This window comes from Lethenteron reissneri, chromosome 17 (assembly GCF_015708825.2).
Source record: "Lethenteron reissneri isolate LAM-NWPU_2019-01 chromosome 17, ASM1570882v1, whole genome shotgun sequence".
Taxonomy (NCBI): domain Eukaryota; kingdom Metazoa; phylum Chordata; class Hyperoartia; order Petromyzontiformes; family Petromyzontidae; genus Lethenteron; species Lethenteron reissneri.
Genome location: NC_083795.1, coordinates 5849858 through 5872144, shown reverse-complemented (window position 1 = coordinate 5872144; position 22287 = coordinate 5849858). Strand labels below are relative to the sequence as shown.

Genomic DNA, 22287 nt, shown 5'->3' with positions numbered 1-22287 from the left:
CGCACATCCAATTAGCACGGCTTGGCTACGTGCGGCGCGAAAGAAGTTCAACATGCAGACAAACAACACCTTAAGCCACAAGTACAGCACGAGGAGGGGACCCTGCCCGCAGCAAAATAGCAATGGGCTGCGAATTATTAGTAGCCGCCGTTACTATTGTATGTATCTTCATGCATGTGAAAAAAACATTTTCTGCAAATTATTACAGAACTATGAGCGACAGCATTCGTATGCAAGTTTGAGGCAGCTCACCTGGTTCCCCATAAAAGCACGCCTGCTGCACGGGGTCGTAACAGCAGCCCCTCTGCACGCATTCGTCTCGAGTCGCCGGAGCGAATCCGCAGAGGAGCAGTCCGTTCGCAGGCGTGCACGTGGCAGCAGCAGCAGCAGCCCTTCCCGCTGTCGAATAGAAACACAAAACGACCACGGATGTGCGGGGAGTCGTAAGCAACATGGGTGAAGTTTAACACGTAGGCTTTCGCGACCAATGTTATTCATAATCAACGATTTTTGGGTTTAGATCGCGTTTATTTATAAATGTGTCGTAACCCTCCACCACCCGACACGGCCAATCAGTAAAAATGTGTCACGTTGACAAAGACAAATAGTTCACTGCTTTAGCCCACCGGTGTGTTGAAGCAACAACATTTACAATTTGAGTACGACGTTTCGCTGGTAATTGCAATCAGCATCATCGGGCAATTCGCCAGAATGGTGAGGCTCTCCTGTGTCTCCTGCTCTATATAGAGCAGGAGACACAGGAGAGCCTCACCATTCTGGCGAATTGCCCGATGATGCTGATTGCAATTACCAGCGAAACGTCGTACTCAAATTGTAAATGTTGTTGCTTCAACACACCGGTGGGCTAAAGCAGTGAACTATTTGTCTTTGTCAACGTGACACATTTTTACTGATTGGCCGTGTCGGGTGGTGGAGGGTTACGACACATTTATAAATAAACGCGATCTAAACCCAAAAATCGTTGATTATGAACATGGGTGAAGTTCACTCGGCGCAATTGCGTGCGCAGAGGGTTCCGACTGCAAAAAACATGTTTCTCTGTGGCTTTTGCAGTCTGCGTGCGGGGGGGGGGGGGGGGGTCTACCCGAATAAAATGTGATTACGAGCAATTTTTTAAAGAGATAATAATCAATAAGCCAGGAATGACACTGCAAAAAAACAGGCGCTGGTCACTTGCCTCCAGCACGCAAAGATCTCATGTGCATCGGACATCTCACGGTGAATGTCCAGTCCCTCTGCTTTTGACCCAGCCAGTTCTCCTCCAGCTTAATAGTCAACATTCTCTGCTCATGCTGTAAGAGGAAATGTACACGCGTAATGGGGGATTAAATGGCAAACGTTGGTACAATTGTATACATTAAATTACAAGCGTAACAAAAAATAATAGTGACTATGCCCTGCATATGCCAAGGAAGGCCTCGGGCGAGTCATTTATTTTTTCGGAGGTTCAGACAACATCGATAATGGTTCGGACAATTCCACCTCTACAATGATCGTTTGACGCATTTAGGAAACTGGAGTAACTGGAGAAAAACACACGCATACGGACAGCAGAGTACTCAAATGGTATGCGCAGATGGAATTGCGAGCCCACTTGCTGTACTGCCACCTCCTTGCCCATATTGCAACCCAAAATGCTTGATAGCGTGCTGCTTCTTACATGATCTACCAATCCTTTCACCTAAAGATATGGATCGCAGGCATTAAATTACGATTGGCAGATCCCGTTTACTACTCTGCTTCCTCTTAAGGTAAGGTTTCAGTAAACTACAGTCCTTACACAACCCACCCCACAGCATTTCTACGTGTAGCAACATTTACTCAATTCATATACAACACAAATTCACATGCCGCGCAAACCAGATGATTGGTTAACGTCCACGTGAGAGGCACACCAATGTAAATTTATCGAGATCTTGTCGTCAATTGAAGAGCGCAATTGTGCACACGTGCGCGCATCATAAATGCGTATTTCCACGTTGATGTACGCAGCATAGGTTACTATTTCAGAAGTGCCTGCCCGCATCACATGGCACGTTGAAGCCATCAATCAGGCGCGTGCAGCGTGTAAACCAACTTAAAATGTATTTGGACGGAGGAAGAGGGAGGGGCTGGTGGATCAGGATGGAGATCGAGACACCCGGTGTTTTATACAGAGACCATCACCTTCGTCTTCACGTTACATGCGCTGTTGGGCGCTGTGAATTGCATGCAGCCTGGATGTCTCTCGAGACGATATCCACATTCCTCCGCCAAGGACTCGGCGGGAACGTCGGAATTCTGCGCATCTGTTTAAACAAACAACAGCAACAACAACAATTAGGAGACGGCATCATGATGACGCGTCGCAAGCACGGTTTTAACTCGTGTTAACAAGACGTGCAACCGTGTCCACCACATCTATTAATGAATTTTTCAATTCTGGGTGGCGATTCTTCCATTTCACTTTCAATATCGCACCCGCTAGTGACCGGATCCCTGTACATACATTCTACGAATTATTAAAAAAGTATCTTACACACGTGAGTCAATACTTGTACGGAGTAAATAACGGCATTTAATTTTGTAGTGTTACACCAGATTTCCACGTGATCAATACGGTCAAAATCTCGATTTAAAGCTTTCGTGACTGCAGGGATTCATCTTCTTGGTTCTTTCGGTAAAGTCACGTAGAAGGGAACAATAAAAAAATAATATTTTATTATGTTTTATTTTTATTATTTTATTACTTCCCTTCTACGTGACTTTACCGAAAGAACCAAGAAGACGGTCAAAATCGTGAGGACTTACCGAGAAGCAGAACTCTGTAAGACGTTCCGGCCCCTCCACCCTGCCAAAAGAAAAATCCCACCGTTGTCGGGTGGCACATGACTTCCAGATCTGTAACAGAAGCGATTGATTGTGGTTGCGATTGTAGCATTAGATGGTCCATCAAAGACAAAGATCCCCTCGTATAGCATTAACAGACTGGGGGCAATACTCTTAGTTTTTTCGGTAAAGTCACGTAGGTAAAAAAAATGAAATAAAAATAAATAAAAATAAAATAATAAAGTTATTATAAATGTTTTTTTTCTTTTTTTATTAATTTTCATTTCATTTTTTTTACCTACGTGACTTTACCGAAAAAAACTAAGAGTATGAATACTTGCAGTCACGAAAGCTTCAAATCTAGACTGGGGGGCAAGTTATGTTAGCTAGCACCAATGACGGCCGGCACAGCACACGATGGGGTGGGTGGCCAACAGCACCACGCCCGGCCACCTTTGTCTCCCCAGTGCCAATATTTACACACCGCACCAGGTACTGATGAGGCCGAGTCGACCTAGGGGAGGCCCAGGATCGAGTCACATAATCATCCGTGGTCTTGGCCGTGAGCGGAACGAGGGTCACCAGGTTAGTATCGCAGCGGTGCTAACTGCTGCACGACCGCTCCTCCGCTGGTTGATCACCATCAGATACAGAGACACCAGCAGTTTGTTGGCTCAGCAGTTAAGCGAGCAGCCCGGCCAAAAATATAAACGCTGTAAATCTAAATCCTGGTTGGGGGATCGACTCGGCCCATCATTCTCCCGGGGTCGATATACTTAGCGGAGTACTGTAACAAACAATGTGGGCGTATACGTACTCTTTGGCGCCCCCGTTAGCAGAGCCCTGGCGGATGAACTTGGAGATTTTGCGTGGCTGAGTAATTTTCCCACGAGGCTGCGGTGAGATCAAGAGAGATATGATGTAAGGGGGGGGGGGGGGGGACGCCGGTGTTCTTGTAACCGCGAGTTTTTGTTCAGGAATAGAAGTGAAAGGTGTTGGTTTTACTTGGTTGCAGAACTCGCCGGGAACGGAAGTTGAAAGTCGAGATCAAGCCAAAAGCGAAATTGCGATTTAACTTTGTTCCCAACGTTTGCTATAGTTCTTATCGGTTCTTTAGGATGTGGAATGCAGTTGTATACACAGCAAGCGATGCGATGCGTGTTCAGTCCGCTTACTGACAATTAATTTAAAATGATAATGCGTAAGTATCAATAGTTTAGAGTACTTTATCAATCCACTGCTGAAGCCATGCTCCCCCACGCAGTGCCGGTCATGGGGGTTGTTTGACCATACTTCACCACTGGTGGTCGGAGCGGATTATTCAATGGAGGGCTCGGGATCTCACTCGGCAGAGATCACCAAAAATGAAGCGGTGGCCGGAAAACTAATTTAACAATTATCCTGGATCGTAGTGCAATTAGTTCGCCAACTACTGCACCACCGCTCCCTCCGGGGTAAACAAATCCATGAAACAAAGATGCCGAAGGAAAACAAACCACACATTTTACTTCTATACATTTAACTTATCACAATTAATCAAGCACAAATTACGCAATTGTCTTACGCGTGGACGCATGCAATGAACGAACACACAACAGAGTCGCACGTCCGGTTCAAGTTACTCGACTGCGGCCAGTGGACCAGCGTCTTAGCTACCCTCGCTGTGCCAGCACGCGGAGAGCGACAAGGAGGAGGAGGGGGGGGGGGAGAGAACGCGCTGCTGCTGGGTCCCCACCTCCAGACTGCCACCCTGAGCAGGACTCCTGCCAGGGACAAACTCCCCATCGTTCACTCCTGACGAAGAAGCGCTCACTGCTCTGCCGCCATGGGAGGCGAAGGGGGATGGAGAGAGAGCGAGAGAGCGCGCGGCTATAGAGAAAAAAAATGCAATAAAAATTGCGCATCTCTTCTTCCGTGTTCACGCATTTATATCAATTAGGGGTGTAATTATGCGCCGGTTAACCTCGATTCTTAGACGCCGATTCTTACGACCGACGTTTTAATCGCGCGTCTAAGTACCGACGTTTGTTATAGATCCGTACATGTTCTAAATAATGGGCAAATATGACCCCCACCCCATCTGCAGCCGCGAGATGCCGCAACATTCACCACGATATTAAAAAAAAAAACTGAACATTCTGAAATCGGATCGCGACCTTGAATCGTGACGATTATTTGCATTTGGAGGAGGATCGGTGGATGAGACGAATAATTATCACGGATATAATTCATGGCATTAGAATCCCCCCCCCCCCCCCGCCACCATTTCTCCATTGCACTCAATGAGGCGGTCAGGCCGAATTGAGAGCACGTGTGGCACTCATCCACAGGGCTTCAAAACGATTACGACAAATTGATTCATCCATGACCGTATAGCAGCACGGGATGCGGCAAAGGGTGGTTACAAGAAAGTTACACAACGATCAAGCTTTCTCCACCTCTGTACGGGAACTCATGTTTGCAAGACCAACAGGCAACGGGGTACCAACTGTGCCTCCGTTCTAACGCAAAGTGGTTACAGGCGACACGCGCCTGATGATTGCGAAACGAGGTCCAGGTGGTTCATTTGAATCGGTCCGTATAGGTCACGTGTGACACGCGCGTACACGCACGTCGCAAGCACGGGATGTCCTATCGTCACTGAAATCAACTCTGTAAATCGTCGCGTGGGTGCCACTTATTGGCAATCCTTAATCGCGTGCAGCGTTTTTAAGTAATACATTTTTATTTTAACGGAGAAGATTGGCAAACGTAGAGAGAAGGGTTTGGAGTATTGAGAAAACCTTGTTCTGTCCAAAGGGACATTTCAACAGCAAGAATAAACACGCGCGTGGTGCAGAAAAAGCACGATTATGTCAGAGCTACAAATCTGTGTACGACAGAGAAATATTATGGGAGTCCCACACCTGCACGGTTGTTACCTTTCCAATTACACCCCCCTGACTCCGCCTCGGAGTGAACGCAATTCTATAAATGGGCGAGATGCTCCCAGCGCATTCGGTAGTGTGGAGTGGAGGTGCTGTACTGGGAGATGGTTCGCATTTTGCTGTTAAGGTAGGCGCGAGTTTGCGTTCGTGTGGGGGTTGTTTGCACATACTTCACCAGCCCTCTTGGGCGTGCATTGGCCATAAAAGAGGAGCACTCCATACAAGTTGGGTGATGTCATCTCTACGCAATTGCCCCCCCCCCCACCCCCCCTGCAAAGGAGAGCGAGAATCAAAGTTGGTGTTGAACCTTTCCCTCGTACGGTTGTTGGTGTTCACGTGTTTGCCGAAATGTGATAAAGTGTGCAAAACTAACTGGGCGATGCTGAGCCTCCGATAAAGTAGCACGAACAAACCCGATCGGGTCGCATGGAGTTGTCATGCCAGGTGATTTCGTGAGCCTCCGTTACAGGGTCCCAGTTAACAAAGGTGGCACACCGCGGGGAGGTAGAATGAATTCGAGGATATGATGTCCAGAAAGAGGGAAACTGCCAAAGGGAAGAGAGAAGCTAACTAATGAGAAAACACGTGACGTATCGTCCATAGAGATGGAGAGCACATGTTCAGTATGCAAACACATTCCTGCGGAGGGAGCTGGTAGGAACGTTGGGTTGCTCGGTCAATGGCCAGGGTCAACGGCGGCGTGGTGTATTCCGCAAATATGCCCGACTGTGAGGGCGGGCACAAGCCGGCGTGAGTAGGTTAAACGTTGAGTTTTATAAGGGCACCACGGGGTGACCAGCCCCATCCCTCCCCACCCAGCCCCCCACCCCTCCCCACCCAGCCCCACCCCTCCCCACCCAGCCCCACCCAGCCCCACCCCTCCCATTTTTGGATGCACGACCGACGGACGGGCACAATAATCCCCTGTGGGCTGTAACCAGGAGGTTCCTACCAGTATAAGTATGCAGCACTAAATGTTGTATGGTCTTGATGGGCTGTGCGTGTATATAATCGGTAGTGGTCGTCTTGAGTTGCTTTGCTCTCGCCGTGGAAATCGCACCGGCTCGGGACATCCAACTGAGATGAGTGCTATCGTATTGCTCGTTTGAGTAGAGACCATTTGGTTTTCAATTTGTACGAGATAAATGGCCCTTTGTTTACCAAGCTAAACTTTTTGTTTAGTGTTGAGACCTTTTCAGGAGGGTCCTAGATGGGATGTTTGGAGACGTGAACGCTCAAATGTCCGCACGAATAGGTTTACGAACCCGCTTTTGCTGTACCGCCATCCTCCTGGCAAAACTCATAACCCGGCGGGGTTGGAAGATTTACAAATGTGCATGAAACGTCCACCTTTGCTCCCCCTGGGTATCCAATACAGGTCCGAGTAAATACAGTGCAGACAAAGAGTCTATCTGCAAACGTAGCAAAAAAAAACTCAACTTTGTTTTGGTCCATCGGTCTTAAGAGTTTAATGGCGCAGTGGCTATCAAATTTGGCGTACGGCGCAATCGTCGCATCGGGGAGTCACGCCGCCGTTGCGCCTGTTAACGTCGGGAGACTGTGACAAGCTGGAACCCAGAGGACGCGTCCACGCTGATGGGCAATCTGTGCCCTCATGCCGCTGTCAACTCCCCCACCCCCCCTGGCGCGCAGCGTGCTGTGCACGTGCACGTGTCACGCACGCGTCGCGAACCTGTGGAAACGCGTGGGCTTCCAAGACGCGCCACGAGGTGAGTGCAGCCTCCTCGCCCGCGTCTGCCACTTCCCTCGCCGCCCTCTGCTGCCGCACTGAGCCCTCCACCCCCCATCATCCGCGCCGCTCATCCACGCCGCTCATCCACGCCGCTCATCCACGCCTCCTGTCACGCCTCCTGTAACGTGAACGGAGTGCCACGGCCTTGCGGAAGCGCGTTCGCCACACGTGGTGGAGGTTCACGGTTCGAGACCAGCTGGCCACCCTGATTATTATTATTACTGTGGATGTATTCGCTATGATAACCGTAGTAAGGCACAACATGCCTCGCAGTCGACGTTAAAGATCACCTGTGTGGGCTATTGTGTGTTGGCATCGGGGTCCAAAAATGTGCCAAATGGGAAAATTGCTTAATTGGGTTAATACCAGGGGCAAGCATCACTCGAAAGGCAGACTAATGCTGCAGGCCACTCCTCTGCAAATGAGACGATCCTAGTCTCTTGACGTCTCACCCGATCAAACGCATTATCCCGAAGTCTAACCGGGATCAACATACCTACCCACCAGTCTGCACACTAATGACAAGTTATCTTTCAAATGTCACCGATATCGCAATGGTGAATGATCATGGTGAAACTTGACCCAGCTACTGCATAGCTACCCAACTTCAGATCGGCATCGCTGTATAACGTTCATATTGCTCGCGAATGCCCTCACGTGACCAGATCTCGAGACGCGATGCCTTTCCACATCACTGGGATTCTTCATCCCGAAGAGTGGCTCTGCCCAGAGGTTCGCGATCAGAGTCCTGGGTAAGGCTTTCTCACCATCCTATGTTGTTTCACTGTTACAAATAGATGTTTACAGCAGTTGCTGTAATATGCGAGCAAACCGCGTGTTTTAATTTCCGAGTACAGGCATGACGATGTTAACGATTACTTGCCACTTGGCGGTATTGTGCACCCGGTACAATGGAAGAAACGTGGTGAATCTGGAGAAAAACAACTTGTGGTGATATCTTATTGTATTCGTCCCCCAATTTAACCCGATTGTGATGTCGCTGCCATCAGCTCATGATATGACGGAGAATCATTTCGGTTCTGTCGGAGAGAAGCGCGCACCTTCACGGCAGAGAAGCCGTTCACAGAAGTGGCGATGTAGCCAAGCTCCTCCGTTTAGCGCGGTTGGCTTGCGTGCGGTGCGAAAGAAGTTTGACGTACATGTGTTGTATCGTAGACGGAGGTACTCGGAGACGGAGGTTGAGTTAGGGGCTTCCGCCAGGGTTTATTAACACTTATCACTATCCCTGGTTCCCTCTTTACCCCTTCCACTATCCCCGTTCCTCCAGTGACCCCGCTTACGTTACGGGGTCTCCCTTATATACCCTCGGAGGGGTGATGTCGCGTGCACTGCCCAGCGCGTGCGACCCCACGTCCCGTGAGGTCACCGCACCTGACAGCGCACACGACGCCACCACTCTCCACTACTCCTCTACACATGCATAGCTCCATGTGCAATCCTGTCGGCATCGTTGAGTGCAGCCCTCTCCCACCCACCGTCAAACGAGAGTCGTGCTCGTCACGTGGCGGTCACGCCGACGTCTTGATCGTCAGCGTTGGAATTTAGCCACATTTGAGTGCTTGGGCAAATTTTAAGTTGAGTTTTATTGCGTAGCCATTGATGACCAGGCAAAGTATATCAACTTGATACACTACCTGCGGTCATCTTTAAATGTCCTAAAGCACAGCGCTTTAGCCAAGTGGAGAATCGATTTTTTTAGGATGAGTTTGTATATATTGTGTGGGCATTGTAGTGACGCTTTGGCCTTCGTCCAACAGAAAATAGCAACATAGCCACAAATATTGAGACTCTGCCAAACGAATGCGGCTACAAGATCGAAGATGACGCTCGTGGGGTGGAGTTCAAGGTTAACAACGACGCTTGCTGCGTTCACACCAAGGTAGGCTTTGCTTTGCAATTGCATTGGAATGTCGTGGTCTATAATTGCAACCTCGACAAACGATTAGCGAACCACAGCGTTTTAATCGGTCACTTGTCGGGCTGCGTGTGTGTGCGTGTGAGTGATGGTGTTTTTCCTCTTCTAAGAACGGAAAGAGGACTGTGAATATTCATCTTGAGGAGGCTGTGGATGGGCAGACGACGCAAGTTTGGAGGTTCACCCTTGACTGTCCACTCAACCTGAGGTCGCTCAGAATCGGCGGTACCTAACGACTAACATCGTTCACGTCTGTGTTCGCCAAGTAACGATGCTTCGATTCATCCGCTACAATTGCTACATTTGCACTCCGCAACTAAACTTGTGCATGCGGTTATTGATTCTTTACGAATTATGCCAACGTGTATGCAAGTAGCCTTTGTGAGAGGGTGTCTTATAACCCATCTCCTCTTCTGATCGATATCTTGTTGCTCCATTTAAGCCATCTCTCGGTGCATCTATTTCACGTTTATCAAAAAAACTAACATTCTGTTTCGCTACAAAGTTTGGATGGCTGTGCAAAGTTTCCACTGGATTTTCACTTATTTACTGGATATTCGCGGCAGCAAGATGCTTGTGACAAATAGGTTTGACATACACGCCAAAAAAAGTTAACGCGTTTTAAAGTGTTCTCCATCTCCTTTACGCTGACAGTCATCATCACAAACAACGGTGATGAACTCCAGGAAATGATGGAAGAACTTCAGAAGTCTGCAAAATGAGACGATAAATGAGAAAATTATTGGGGGGGGGAGAGGTGGAGGGTGTGAATGGTGGAGTTGAATTGTTAAATACCCAATTTAATGGCGGGCACGATCATGCAAAGTTTAATTCGGTTTTTCAATTAACTTCATCACGCATAGTCGGCGAAGGACCGTTTCGCCAAAAGGTGTGACACCTTGCGACGGCTTTAGCGTAAACTGCTCTTGCTGCCGTTCACCGGTGTCTCGAGTAAATTGTTTGATCCACGTATTATGGGGAGGGGGGAGCGACCGTTCCTTTTGAGGGTCGCAGTCCACCGAACCTCAAGCGCCAACTGAATGCGCGCAATTAGGCTGCGGTTTGCGCATCAAGCTGTTGAACAAGGGTCGCGTTTTAAGGTGACAGGGTTCGCGGTTTTCTCCGCAACGTGTGGACGCTTCAGAGTCTTCGGCCTGCGCGTCCACGCTCCCACACGTGCGCTGCGGTGATGCCGCTGCTCGCTCGGACAGGGACGCGTGCTCGCGCAAAGGATGCTGCTACGACCCCATCCGACAGGTGTGCCTCTACGGAGAGGCAGGTGAGTGCCGTGACTACGAGGCCAGCCCCACGCTGTCTGAGAACGCGGTAACGAAGCCCATTAACGATGCCAGAACAATAAAATCGTGCTTTACTCGGAGCAGTGTTTCTCAAACTGGTGACGAAACATTACTTTACAAAACCAGTAATACAACATGATTCATAACACATTCCTGCGGATGGAGCTGGTAGGAATGTTGGGTTGCTCTTATGGTTAGTTTTCTCAATGTCACATTTCGGGTCATGCACGTGTACAATGTGTACACGCACAGCCTTTTTGGCAATTCACTGCTGGATTAGGGCCTCCCCCACACTGTGGATTGTGGCAAATATTTGACTGTAAATCACGATACACCACACATGGTGGTCACCCAGCCGGGCACTATTCAAGCTTGACACCGATTAGCTTGCGAGATTGGGCACGGCTGTGATTATCTTCCCATGTAAAAAAAAAAGTAACTTTTCGAGCGTTTATAACTTTAAGTATTTTGCTCTTCACCATCAGCGTGCACCACGGATGGCCGATTTGTCATCACCGTTTCCCGAAATCTTACTTGGCCGCCGCTGAACCTGAGCACCGTGCACCTGAGCGGCGATCTGCTGGGCTGTGGACCCGTGGTGCTGTCTCCAGACCACGTGGTCTTTGACTTTTCCGTGAACTCCTGTGGCGTGACGACGAGGGTACGGAACCACCACGTTTGTCACAACTGCACATGGCAGTGGTTTGCAAGCTCCTCGCCTAATTCGGTTGTATGCTGCCAACAGATATGTATATAAAAAATATATAAATTTACTGGCAATTGTTTTTACCCGTGGCATATCACGGGCAGGGCAATCGATGTAGAACGTCTTTTGCGCGCTGTATGTAGCCAACCATGCTAATTGGAGGTGCGGGGGGAGGAAAACAAAGTAAACACAAAAAGCAGCTCTAAACAAGCGAGTTCTGTCTAGAATCAAGGATGTCAATGCACGGGAAATGTGGAAGGGAAGAGAATAGAGAAGAGACAAAGCAAGGGAAATTGGAGGAAAAGGATGGATAGGAATGGGACAAATAGGAGCAGAGGATCAGGAAAGATGAGGATGGGAAGGAAGGGGCGCTGCGTGTTAGGGATTCTCGGCGCTGGCGCACGGAGAAAGCCCAGCGTCTGTTTCCCAGAGGTGACGACGGGGAGATCGGAGGAATTCTGGGTTGGGGTGGCCACACAGACGACGTGACGTGATTTACGCGAAGCTCGAGCTGATTTCGATAGAGAGACGGACGTCTAAAGGCAATGACGACAAAATGCAAAGTAAACAAATTATTCAAAAACTTCGTTACCGTGCACACTCTTGGTGTGCACCAACGCGTGTAAATACACCGGGGGTGGGGGGGGGGGGGATAGCAGCACCAAGTTGATGGCTTCAGAAGAACAACACGAACACGAAGGAGTAAAGAAAAGTCAAAACTAAATGAGAGGGAGGGGGAGCAGGTGCTCCATGAATTAAAAAACGATTGAGTGACGTTTCAGCCGGTTGGCTCTTCAGATTGCCAGAGATGTCCGCCGGTACAACCCAAATGTACGTTGATGCTGCAAACCATCCGTTGCATCTGCGCAGCGAACATCCTCCCGCGCACGGGTTCCCTCTGTTTGCTACGAGCAGAATTATTGTAATTGTCTGGCCACGCTGTCTGTGAAGCGCACGTCTCTGCCCGTGTGTGCGCGCAGTGGAACGAGGTGGAGCTTGTGTACGGAGCTCTGGTGACCGCAGAGCATGAACTCTGCGTCGACGGGGACGTCGCGATCACCAAATCTTCAACCTTCAAGTAGCCTACAATGCCATTGCCACGCTGCATGAACACACACTATGCAGGGCTGTAGAGGGGGTCTGGAGGGGGTGGGGGGGGGGGTAGTCTTCTCTGGGTCTCAGATCCGAGGAGGGGTCTCATCTGGCATTTTGCCTTGGGGGGGGGGGGGGGGGGGGGCTCTAAAAAATATTTTGGCAGGCCTGCCATGCATGCTCGGAGTGTCATGATTAACCCCCTAAGTGGGGCAGGGGGGGGGCAGCATGGCAACACATTATCCAATGAATGTGCGTTTGTTATAAATTACGTTTGTCGCCAATAAACATTTGCGTCTTCAACAAAAGTATAAGCAACGTTTTGTGTTTGTCTGTTAGGCTGCTGCTGGAGTGCAGATTGCTTCGGACGGACGATCGAGCATTTCTAGGTGTCCAAGTCAACACGTACCCACCTCCGCTGCCCGCCACCGCAATTGGAACTCTCTTCATAGAGCTGCGAGTAGCCACTGGTACATGTCAAGCAGCTGACACGATATGTCCCTTGAGTGTTGCTTAATGTTGTCATTAATATCACTGTTGTAGAATCAAGTTCCCGAAAAAGTCAAGACGCAAGAAGGCTGGAAAGTCTCGAGAAATGAGTATGGTGTCGAATGGAGAAAATCAGATTCGATGCAGTGAAATAATGATTAAGTTCTAAGACGGTATTGATGAAGCGAGAGCCTTAATGAGATATCCAGAAGGTAAAATATGAAGATTGGGCACATTCTCAGAGTTACAGGAAATGATGTTGGGAAAGAGGCAAAGACAACTTGACAACTTGCTGCTTAACAATGTGCAGGAATAGGATCCGCATAGTGCTCTGAACAAGATTGCTCGGAATTGAACAAGATCGAGAGATTCATCTTCTTGGTTCTTTCGGTAAAGTCACGTAGAAGGGAGGTAATAGAATAATAAAATAATTCTCACGACGTTTCGGCCACAACGCAAGCAGCCGTCCTCAGGTGAAGACCAGGTCTGTCGGGGAGACAGCGTCTGAATGAAACAACACCACGCTTGGAGCGTATATTTAAGCTGGGTTGGAAGGGGGGAAGGGCGCCTTGACAAAATAATTTGCATATCAAGATGAATTTAGCATATTTATGGGAAATGCAGGTATGTGATTAGTACTACTTGTGAAATGCGTAGGAAGTGGGCGGGGGGGGGGGGTTTCAAAGTCATATTATGCCCGTGCATTATGCAGGATTGGCAGCATCAAAGGGAGGGGATAGGGGTAGTTTGTCTGCAGTCACGAAAGCTTTAAATCGAAAAGATCGAGGGAGTTTGAGTATTGGTTCTCCTATTGAACAGAGAAAATATAAAAGTAAAACACGTAAGCTCCGGCTGTGCTGTTTTCCTAGACGGAGGTTACCTGGACTACTACTCGCAGTTCCCGGTCGTGAAGTTTTTGAGGGACCCCATCTTCCTGGAGGTTCGGCTCCTGGACCACCCGGACCCGAGCCTCGTGCTGGTGCTGCAGGACTGCTGGGCCACGCCGACACTGGACCCCCTCAACAGCGTCCAGTGGAGGGTGCTGGACAACCAGTGAGACAGCGCACCTCGGGGCATTGGCTCGAGATTTCCCAGACTCCTTGTGATTGACCCACCATGGCGCCCCACCCGACTGCTTACCGGACTTGCTCTGGTCAAATAGAGAAGAGACTGTTACATGTTGCAACATGCCTGATTTGCGAACATATTCCACATGCTGTAGAAGTATATCGCGTCTTCTTGGTTCTTTTGGTAAAGTCACGTAGAATTGAAATAATAAAATAATAAAAATAAAACATAATGAAATAATTCTCACGACATTTCGGCCACAACGCAAGTAGCCGTCCTCAGGTGGAGAACAGGTCTGTCGAGGAGACTCTGTCGTGAGAATTATTTTATTATGTTTTATTTTTATTATTTTACTATTTCAATTCTACGTGACTTTACCGAAAGAACCAAGAAGATGAATCCCTGCAGTCACGAAAGCTTTAAATCGAAATATAAGTATCTCGGTTTTGCAAGTTGTCACGTGGCGGCTGATGAGGCTCTGTGAAATCCTTCCACTGCCTCCGTTCTCTGGCCGTGGCGATGATTTCCTGTAGGTCTACACTTCTTCTTTGGTTCTTGGTTAGAGTGCAGATTCAAATTAATATGCAGTGTGTGTCCGTGTGTGCCTCGTGATTCATGGAGCATTCTTGTATTGAATCTGGACTCTGCTTAGATGGGTTTGCCAATCATCAGGTTTATGAAATGTGCAAGGACTCCTGTTTAAAACGAGAAGACCTTTTAGCATGTAAAAAAAAAAACTGCACGAATGGGTCATGAAGACTGGAGTTTTGGAAACCCTGCATTAGCATATATCATGTAGTTTAATTACCAGCCGATGGTTTTGGATGCAGTTTGAGCCAGAATCAAGTTCACTTTCCATTTAATAGTTAATCCACTTTGCATATGTTGGCTCCGTCTGGATTAGTGTGCTGATATTTCCTATCAAGCATGAGCGCGTCAGTATATGCTGCTTCTGTCTAAAATGAAAATGACCACGTTTTGGTTTTATGGACTAAAACAAGGATGCGTGCATGCTACGTGGGCAGTGTGGTAAAGTCATGTGACATGCTAGGGGTATTATAGGAGGGGACCTATCTTGTGGTGGCCACAATCGTGCCTTGTGTTGTCTATAGACATCACCGTTGGCTTGTAGCACCCTCATCATCATCATTCGCATTATTACTGGTTTTTAGGATGAGGAGGTGTTCTGTTGCTCCTTTAAATGGGAATTGCCACCAGCGTCTCCCCGACTTTATCGCGAAATCTCCCACGCGTTTGGCGGACGCTCGTCTCGCCGGAGTATACTGGACATTGGTGAACAGAACTTCATAGCTCCACCGGATTCCTCCAGTATACTTACATCCATGTGCTGATTGTGATCCTGACCGACATTCCCGCAGCTGCCCTTTCACAGGCGACAACTTCCCGACGGTGCTGCACCCCATGACGGAGTTCCCGGACGTGCCGCTTGCCACGCACCGCAAGCGCTTGGAGGTGAAGACGTTCGCCTTCGCCGTACCGCAAGGAAACGTTTTGCCCAACGGACAGGCGAACGTACGTTCCAGTAAACGCACGCGTGAGCGAAATTACCACGTCGCCTCAATTCAACCCCCACCACCCCCCCCCCCCCCAGCTCGTCAGATCCGCAGCAGCTCAGAAGCGTTGAGACTTTGATAGCGCTTGGATGGATGACGGCGTTGCATAGAGCAGCGGGGTGTCGTAGGGAATGTTGGCGGCAGTGGGCGGTTGTGTCCTGCCCCCCCCCCCCTCTCCACACACCTTCAATTTAGCGCGATTGGCTATATACGGTGGGAACAATCGTTCTGCATACGAGGCATCAAAATCCACTGCTGCAGTGTTTACTTTTGTTCTCCCGCGCCTATGTCCCCCGCTGCCCTCGCCAATCCGTGACGTGTGGGTCACGGCCTGCACGTGACGTGAAGAGGCCCTCACCCGGCACGTGACGTGAAGAGGCCCTCACCAGGCAGGAGATGAACGAAGGGCTGTAGATGAACAACGCGCGCACACGCGAGTAACGTAGTGACTGTTGTGGTGGTGAGCTTCGTCTGTATTCTATCTGCTTCGGCAGTGCATCGGAGCTAAATCAGTCGGGTTCATTGATGTGGATTGTAAATTTGTCTTAAGTGTTAAGCATGAGGCATTATGAAATTTAGAGTTTAGGCTGATCATCCCCATATGAGTAAAATTAATCCACATCTGGGCTTTAATTATTGGTCGCCCGAATAAAAATGAAACTGTTTTTCAATCTCTCTAGTTCTCGAAGTGTCGACTTGATTATGCTTGTGCAAAATCTCAGCATCATTGCCCTTTGTAGAATGTCCTTAAACTCTGCGTCAGTTGGTTACTCTGTCCCGATGGTCTATATTTATCAGATGCATGGTGGGCAGAAGGTACCCACCATACCTCTGCATATATGAGTCCGTAACAACTTGAACGCAAGTGTGTGTGTGTGTGTCGGGACGATTTTTTGCCCAAATCCCCCCCCCCCCCCCAATTGTTGTAAAATGACTGGATACCGGACGCGCGCCTCGCGTTGTCCGCCGCCTCGTTCGATTCACCCCCCCCAGCTCTACTTCCACTGCCGTGCGTACGTGTGCCAAGGCGACGATCGCTCCTGCGTCCCCGCCTGTCCTCTCTCAAGGTTGAAGAGTAAGTCTCTTTTTTATAAAATGACTGCGCGCGAGCCCAGAACAAAGACACCAATTGTAGAGCAAGAAGGGCGGGGGTTGGTGGGACAAAAATTCAAGAGCCCGAGATTAGCGTGCGATCATCATTAATTATTCCAGAGCACAATGCATGATTTGAGACAATATTAAAATAAAACGTTACCACTAACACATCAAAATAATAATGTAATCAAGTAACGAAAATAACTCGTTAAAAATGGTATGAAATGTTATAAATTAGCTATTCACAAACAAGTGCGTGAAATGTTAAAATAACCCAATGGGGTCAGAGTGGATTTTTTTTTTTAGACGCAATGTATAACCTTTCCTTTAAAGACACGACATCATTACATCGTTTTTAAATCGCGTCGAACTGATCATTGAACCATTTGCATGGATCCATGTATGGGTACCGCGCTTGTCACGTGACGACTGCTCCCACACGATTCTGCCCTCTCCACCGTGTCCCCCCCCGACTCGCAAGGACAAGTGCGTGAAGTCGTCCAGCGTGACCACTCGCTGGCCACGTCGAAAGGCGCCGTCCTGCTGCTGGAGAAGAAGCCAACCACCGGAGCTTCCACGCTGAGCAACTTGCTGAACTGTAATTGCATTTTGCGAGCCGATGAGGATAACTTTTGTACATCTTCTTGGTTCTTTCGGTAAAGTCACGTAGAAAGAAAATAATAAAATAATAAAAATAAAACCTAATAAAAATAATTCTCACGACGTTACGGCCACAACGCAAGCAGCCGTCTTCAGGTGGAAAACAGATCTGAATCCCTGCAGTCACGAAAGCTTTAAATCGAAACTTTTGTATACTGTTGTATCTCGCATGTCTTTTGTATTGAAATGTGTAAATCAGGATCGCCTTGATTAGACATGTGCTGGCTTCCTGTCGCGAGATGTTCTCTATCTCGCCTGGTATACAGGAAGTGGTGGGTTCGATCCCGACCCTGACGCCTGCTGTATATTTGGAGTTTGCTCGTCTCTCTCCCCGTAGTCACGTGAATTTCTCTGGGGTCCTCCCGGTTTTCCCCTCCACGTTTGGAAATGTGTGTGTTTAAGAGAATTTGGCTGCTATACATTTCCACACGTTGAGCCACTTTGTTGCGCTATCATTTGTGTTGCTTATGGAATGTATATGTATATATCTCAGTGGGCCTTACCTGGTAAAATAAAAACATTGCTTAGTAGTTCAGTTTTATCTCGCAGCGGCTGTTGGCGAGCCGTCGAACGAAGACGGTCACTGCATCGTGCGCTTTCAGATACGCTTCTGTGGCCGTCTGGAACACTCTTCCGATATTTGGAAGCCACTGATACTATGCACTTTGAAATCTAGATTGAAAACGAATTTCTTTAGAACTGCGTTTTGTGTATAGTTTGTCCATTAACGCCCCTCTTTAGCACGGCTAGCTATGTACGGTGTGTAAGAAGTTCAACAAGCGTACAAACGTGTGCACGTATTTAGGACATGCGTTGATGCACTGGGTGGTTGTTGGGTAGTGGCGGCAGGGGTTGATGATTGGACCCATCTAGCCCCTCCTGGTGGTACTGTGTGATTATAGAATTGAGACCCTTGCTCGCCCCCCCCCCCCCCCCCCCCTGAACTTGTCACGGTGCAGGTGACGGGCTGGGCTGTGCGGCGTTGGCGCTCTGTGGCCTGACTCTGCTCGCCATCCTCTGCTGCACGCTGTTCGTCCTGGGCAGAGGCTACATCCGCCTACTGAACGCCACGCGGCACCGTGGAGCCGCGCGGCGCTCCCGAGTGGCAACTTCTACTTGCAGCTGGAGCGGTGCAAGCGGTTGCTAAATATACAGTTTATAAAATACACAAAATAAAAAAAATTCTAAAGTTACTTTTTGGTGAACCTCGATTTGATTGCTTTATCTGTGCTTTTTTCCCCATTTGAGTCTGTGGCTATTAAACGGGAATTGTGCCGATGACGGAGCTGTCGAGTGTCAGGCGGTGCAACCTGAACTGGGGGCCACGTGGCCTGCAGAGGAAGCCCCCAAATTTTTTAGAAGCTTGAAACCCCCAAGGCCCATGTAAAGCCATGCGATGCCGCTGAACATTGCCCCATTTCCAAAGAAACTTATTTTCTCCCCGTATTAAATCTTTCATGAAAATGCACCGGGTGTAGATGGCAGATATGGCACGGTGTGCTCGTAGTTGTTTGATATGAGTGACTTGTGTTGCTCGTCCACCAATGTGTATCTGCACTGGTCGAGCACGAAGTAACGGATACATCGATTTGATACAGGGGAGAATCGGAACCTTGGCAAAGAAAAAGGAACAAAAGTTTAAATATGCACAATGACCCGTGTTCAACATTAAAAGGTATATTGCTGTTGAGGGAAGTGGACTTGAGCAGCAGGACACGTTGCTGTGTGGGATGATAGCCGATGGACAAGACTGATGAAATGGCAGCCAAAGTAGAAATAATACACTCGACAATGTCTACAGTGGAGAAGGAGCAATACATCATTTAGTTCCGTTCAATGTGCAGGATAAGTATGGATTGTGGCGTTGCCAGACTGAGGGATGGTGGCGGCTTGGCGAGGCCTTCAACACATCTAATTCTAAAAGTTACAAATCGTTTTTGCAAATGTAACTATCCAGTACTAATCTTCTGCTTGAGGGTTTCCAAAACTTGGTTGCTCGCGATCTCCCACGCTTCATCTTTCCGCGTTTACTAATTTACTCCAGATACAAATTAACTCGTTACACGTTGCACGCGTCCGGTGATTGTTAAACGCGTCCCATGTGACGCGCTAAGCAATTAACGTTGTCTGCGTGAACAGAGCCGATTATAAAATTGAGATTGAGGGTCTCGCTCCCAGTCGTGTGCCGTGTCAGCCTTCACAGGTGCTACTCGCGAACAGCACTTGCCCCAAACAGTCTGATCGGGCTATAGGGGTAACCAACGAACCATGAACGGAGCCTCAGTGGAGCGGGCCAACAGCTTCAGGTTCCTCGGAGTTCACATCTCAGAGGACCTGAAATGATCCCGGCATGTGGATACACCGGTGAAGAAGTCCCAACAGCGCCTTGATAACCTCTCGCAGAAGGCTGAGGAAATTTGGCATGCCCCGCACCTGTTCTCAGGTGCACCATTGAGAGCGTCTTGACGGACCGCGTCACCACCTGGTACGGTCACCGCACCGAACGGGGCCGGCAGAGGCTTCAGAGGGCGATGCGGTCCGCCCATGGGCTCACAGGCGGCGCGCTGCCCAACTCCGAAAGACCGCGACACCAAGAGGTGCAAAAATATAATCGCTGATTCCAGCCACCTGAGCCATGGCATTTTCACCAGGAAACAATCCAAGAGGAAGACCGGGCGACATCGGCATTGCGGCTACCGCCAACCGCGACTCGGGGACGGTTTCTATCCCCAGGCCATCCGGATGCTGAGCTGAGCAGAGCCCCGCGGAATATCTGTCCAAGCCTCGCCAAACCCCAATTTTGTCCCCCCCCCCCCATTACCCCCATTCACACCCCCCTCCCCCCCACCGACTGCACTAGACATTAATCAGACAAGAACATTTTGCACGACAAGATATAATTTATAAAGCTCACCCGCAGGGGCCATGTTTCTGCGATGCACATGTCACTTTTATCATCTGCACAACGATTTTACATAGCTTAAACAATATATATATTTTTTAAATATTGTTGCTGATGTTGACATTGTTGTTGTTGTTAATTTGCACAAGCTGAGAGAGAGAGCGACACGGGAACAAATAATCTCACTGCCATGTACCTCATATATATGCATGGGTATGTGATCAATAAAGCTGACTTACTTGACTTGTCTTCATGTATGAACGTGTTCCACATGACGCAGAGAGAGTGTATTCCCCAGCGCGTCACCTTAGATGCATTGCAGAGTGGCATTTAAACATAAAATAAAGTCACCTTTACTTACCTTTTTTGCCATTGCCGCTATTCATGAGCCCACGTGCAATGAATGATTGTATCCCACGTAATTTTAACATTACCCATATTTTACTTGCCAAACTCCCCTTGGGGACACATCTTGGGAAAACGTTACATACAGTATAAGTATATATACTGTATATACGTATCTACTGTATGTCGAACTTTTTTCGCACCGTACGTAGCCAACCGTGCTAACGGGAGGTGCGGGCAGAAGGAAAACAAACTAAACACACAAAAACTGTTATAACGAAACGAGTTTTTAATCGAGATGATTTAAAAGACCACAGCTCCAGCGGCTTCCTAATATTGGAAGGAAGAGCGTTCCAGACGGCCGCAGAAGCGCATCTGAAGGCGCGCGACGCAGCGAGCGTCTTTGTTCGATGGCGAGCCAAACGCTGCTGCGAGGATGATCGGAGTTCGCGTGTTGGTTTGTGCTCCTGCAGCAAGGTATATAGAATGAATGACGAATATTCAAATGTAATTCTGTTGCATTCAGACTAACTTAGGGAACAAAACTGCACTAACGACACAGAAACTAAAACATTACGAAGGAGTCATTAAAAAACGAATCGAACGTTGAATCAAATCGTGACTTTAAACCGTGAACGGGCTTCGAATCAATGGGGAGAAGTGAGGAACAATCGTTCAATGCCGAATACATAATTTCTAATCAGGCGTAGGGACACGCAATAGACAATCAATGCTGCTCTCTAACTTGATAGATAATAGAAAGAGATGCGCTGGGGCCTACGTAAAGCAGTAGCAGCAGAGCGACCTCGATAACGCGCTGGAGAATAGAGACGTTAAGTATCGAATTGTAAACGTTGTGGGTTTACTCTCCAACACACCGGTGTGCTGTATTAGCAACGAATTGGTATATTTTGTTTACGTGACAACCCTTACTAATTGGCTGCGTCGGGTGGTGGCGGTTTTAACGACACCTTTCTATTTACGCGATCTCACCCAAAAACCCTCTATTATGGATAGTTTCTAATGAGTGGGCCCCTCTTATTAGCCGTATGACTTAAGTGTTGGTACCTTAGGTGGTACCAGTTCCTGCTCTGGGTCATGAACTACGCACTTGGAGTTGTAGCTTCGTGAGATCAGAGAGAGAAAAATAAACAAACTATAGGGTCTGGAGGAGCGGTGGGAGTGATTAGCAAACTGCGCCATTATGAACCCGGCCAGCTGAGTTCGATTTCACGGCTAACATCAGTGGCGAGTGATATCCCAAGCAGTTCAGCCTCGCCTCATATACACCTAAACGAACCCACTCTGGCCAACTTGATGAGTGAGGAATTCCCACACAGCCCCTCTATGACTGTTATTGACAAACGACCGTTTCATTATCAAATGCGCATTTCATTTTGTATTACATCCTTGCATGCCGTCGTTTTATCATCGCTCATCCACACGCATCTCTTGCAGGCTGAGCAAACACAACGTTGCTTTCAATTGCTTCTAATTGTGGGATGGGAATTAGTCGCACGTGCTCGTGACGATAGTTGTCGCGTGATTGCACGAGTAGCGTGTGCGGCGTGGCTCATTACGCCACGTGAGGCCACGCGCGTTCCCCACCACGA

General features: G+C 48.5%; 1 protein-coding gene across 1 annotated transcript; it reads left to right on the top strand.

The window, feature by feature from the left end:
• The first annotated feature begins 7371 nt into the window (after nt 1–7371).
• LOC133343241 (zona pellucida sperm-binding protein 4-like) lies at nt 7372–18574 on the top strand. Its single transcript, XM_061552675.1, has 13 exons — nt 7372–7486; nt 8175–8261; nt 9288–9409; nt 9556–9670; nt 10590–10724; nt 11229–11404; nt 12430–12527; nt 12881–13011; nt 13900–14083; nt 15478–15631; nt 16666–16747; nt 17249–17365; nt 18387–18574. Exons 1-13 carry the CDS (start codon nt 7372–7374, stop codon nt 18572–18574), a joined length of 1704 nt encoding a protein of 567 aa, XP_061408659.1.
• Nucleotides 18575–22287: the final 3713 nt, after the last annotated feature.

Excerpts from the sequence above, each read along its gene's own strand:
- LOC133343241 (XM_061552675.1), top strand. The coding sequence starts at position 7,372 with ATGCCGCTGTCAACTCCCCCACCCCCCCTGGCGCGCAGCGTGCTGTGC. Across the intron at positions 14,084-15,477 it reads TGGAGGGTGCTGGACAACCA|CTGCCCTTTCACAGGCGACA; the intron begins GTGAGACAGCGC and ends ACATTCCCGCAG. Across the intron at positions 15,632-16,665 it reads TGCCCAACGGACAGGCGAAC|CTCTACTTCCACTGCCGTGC; the intron begins GTACGTTCCAGT and ends CACCCCCCCCAG.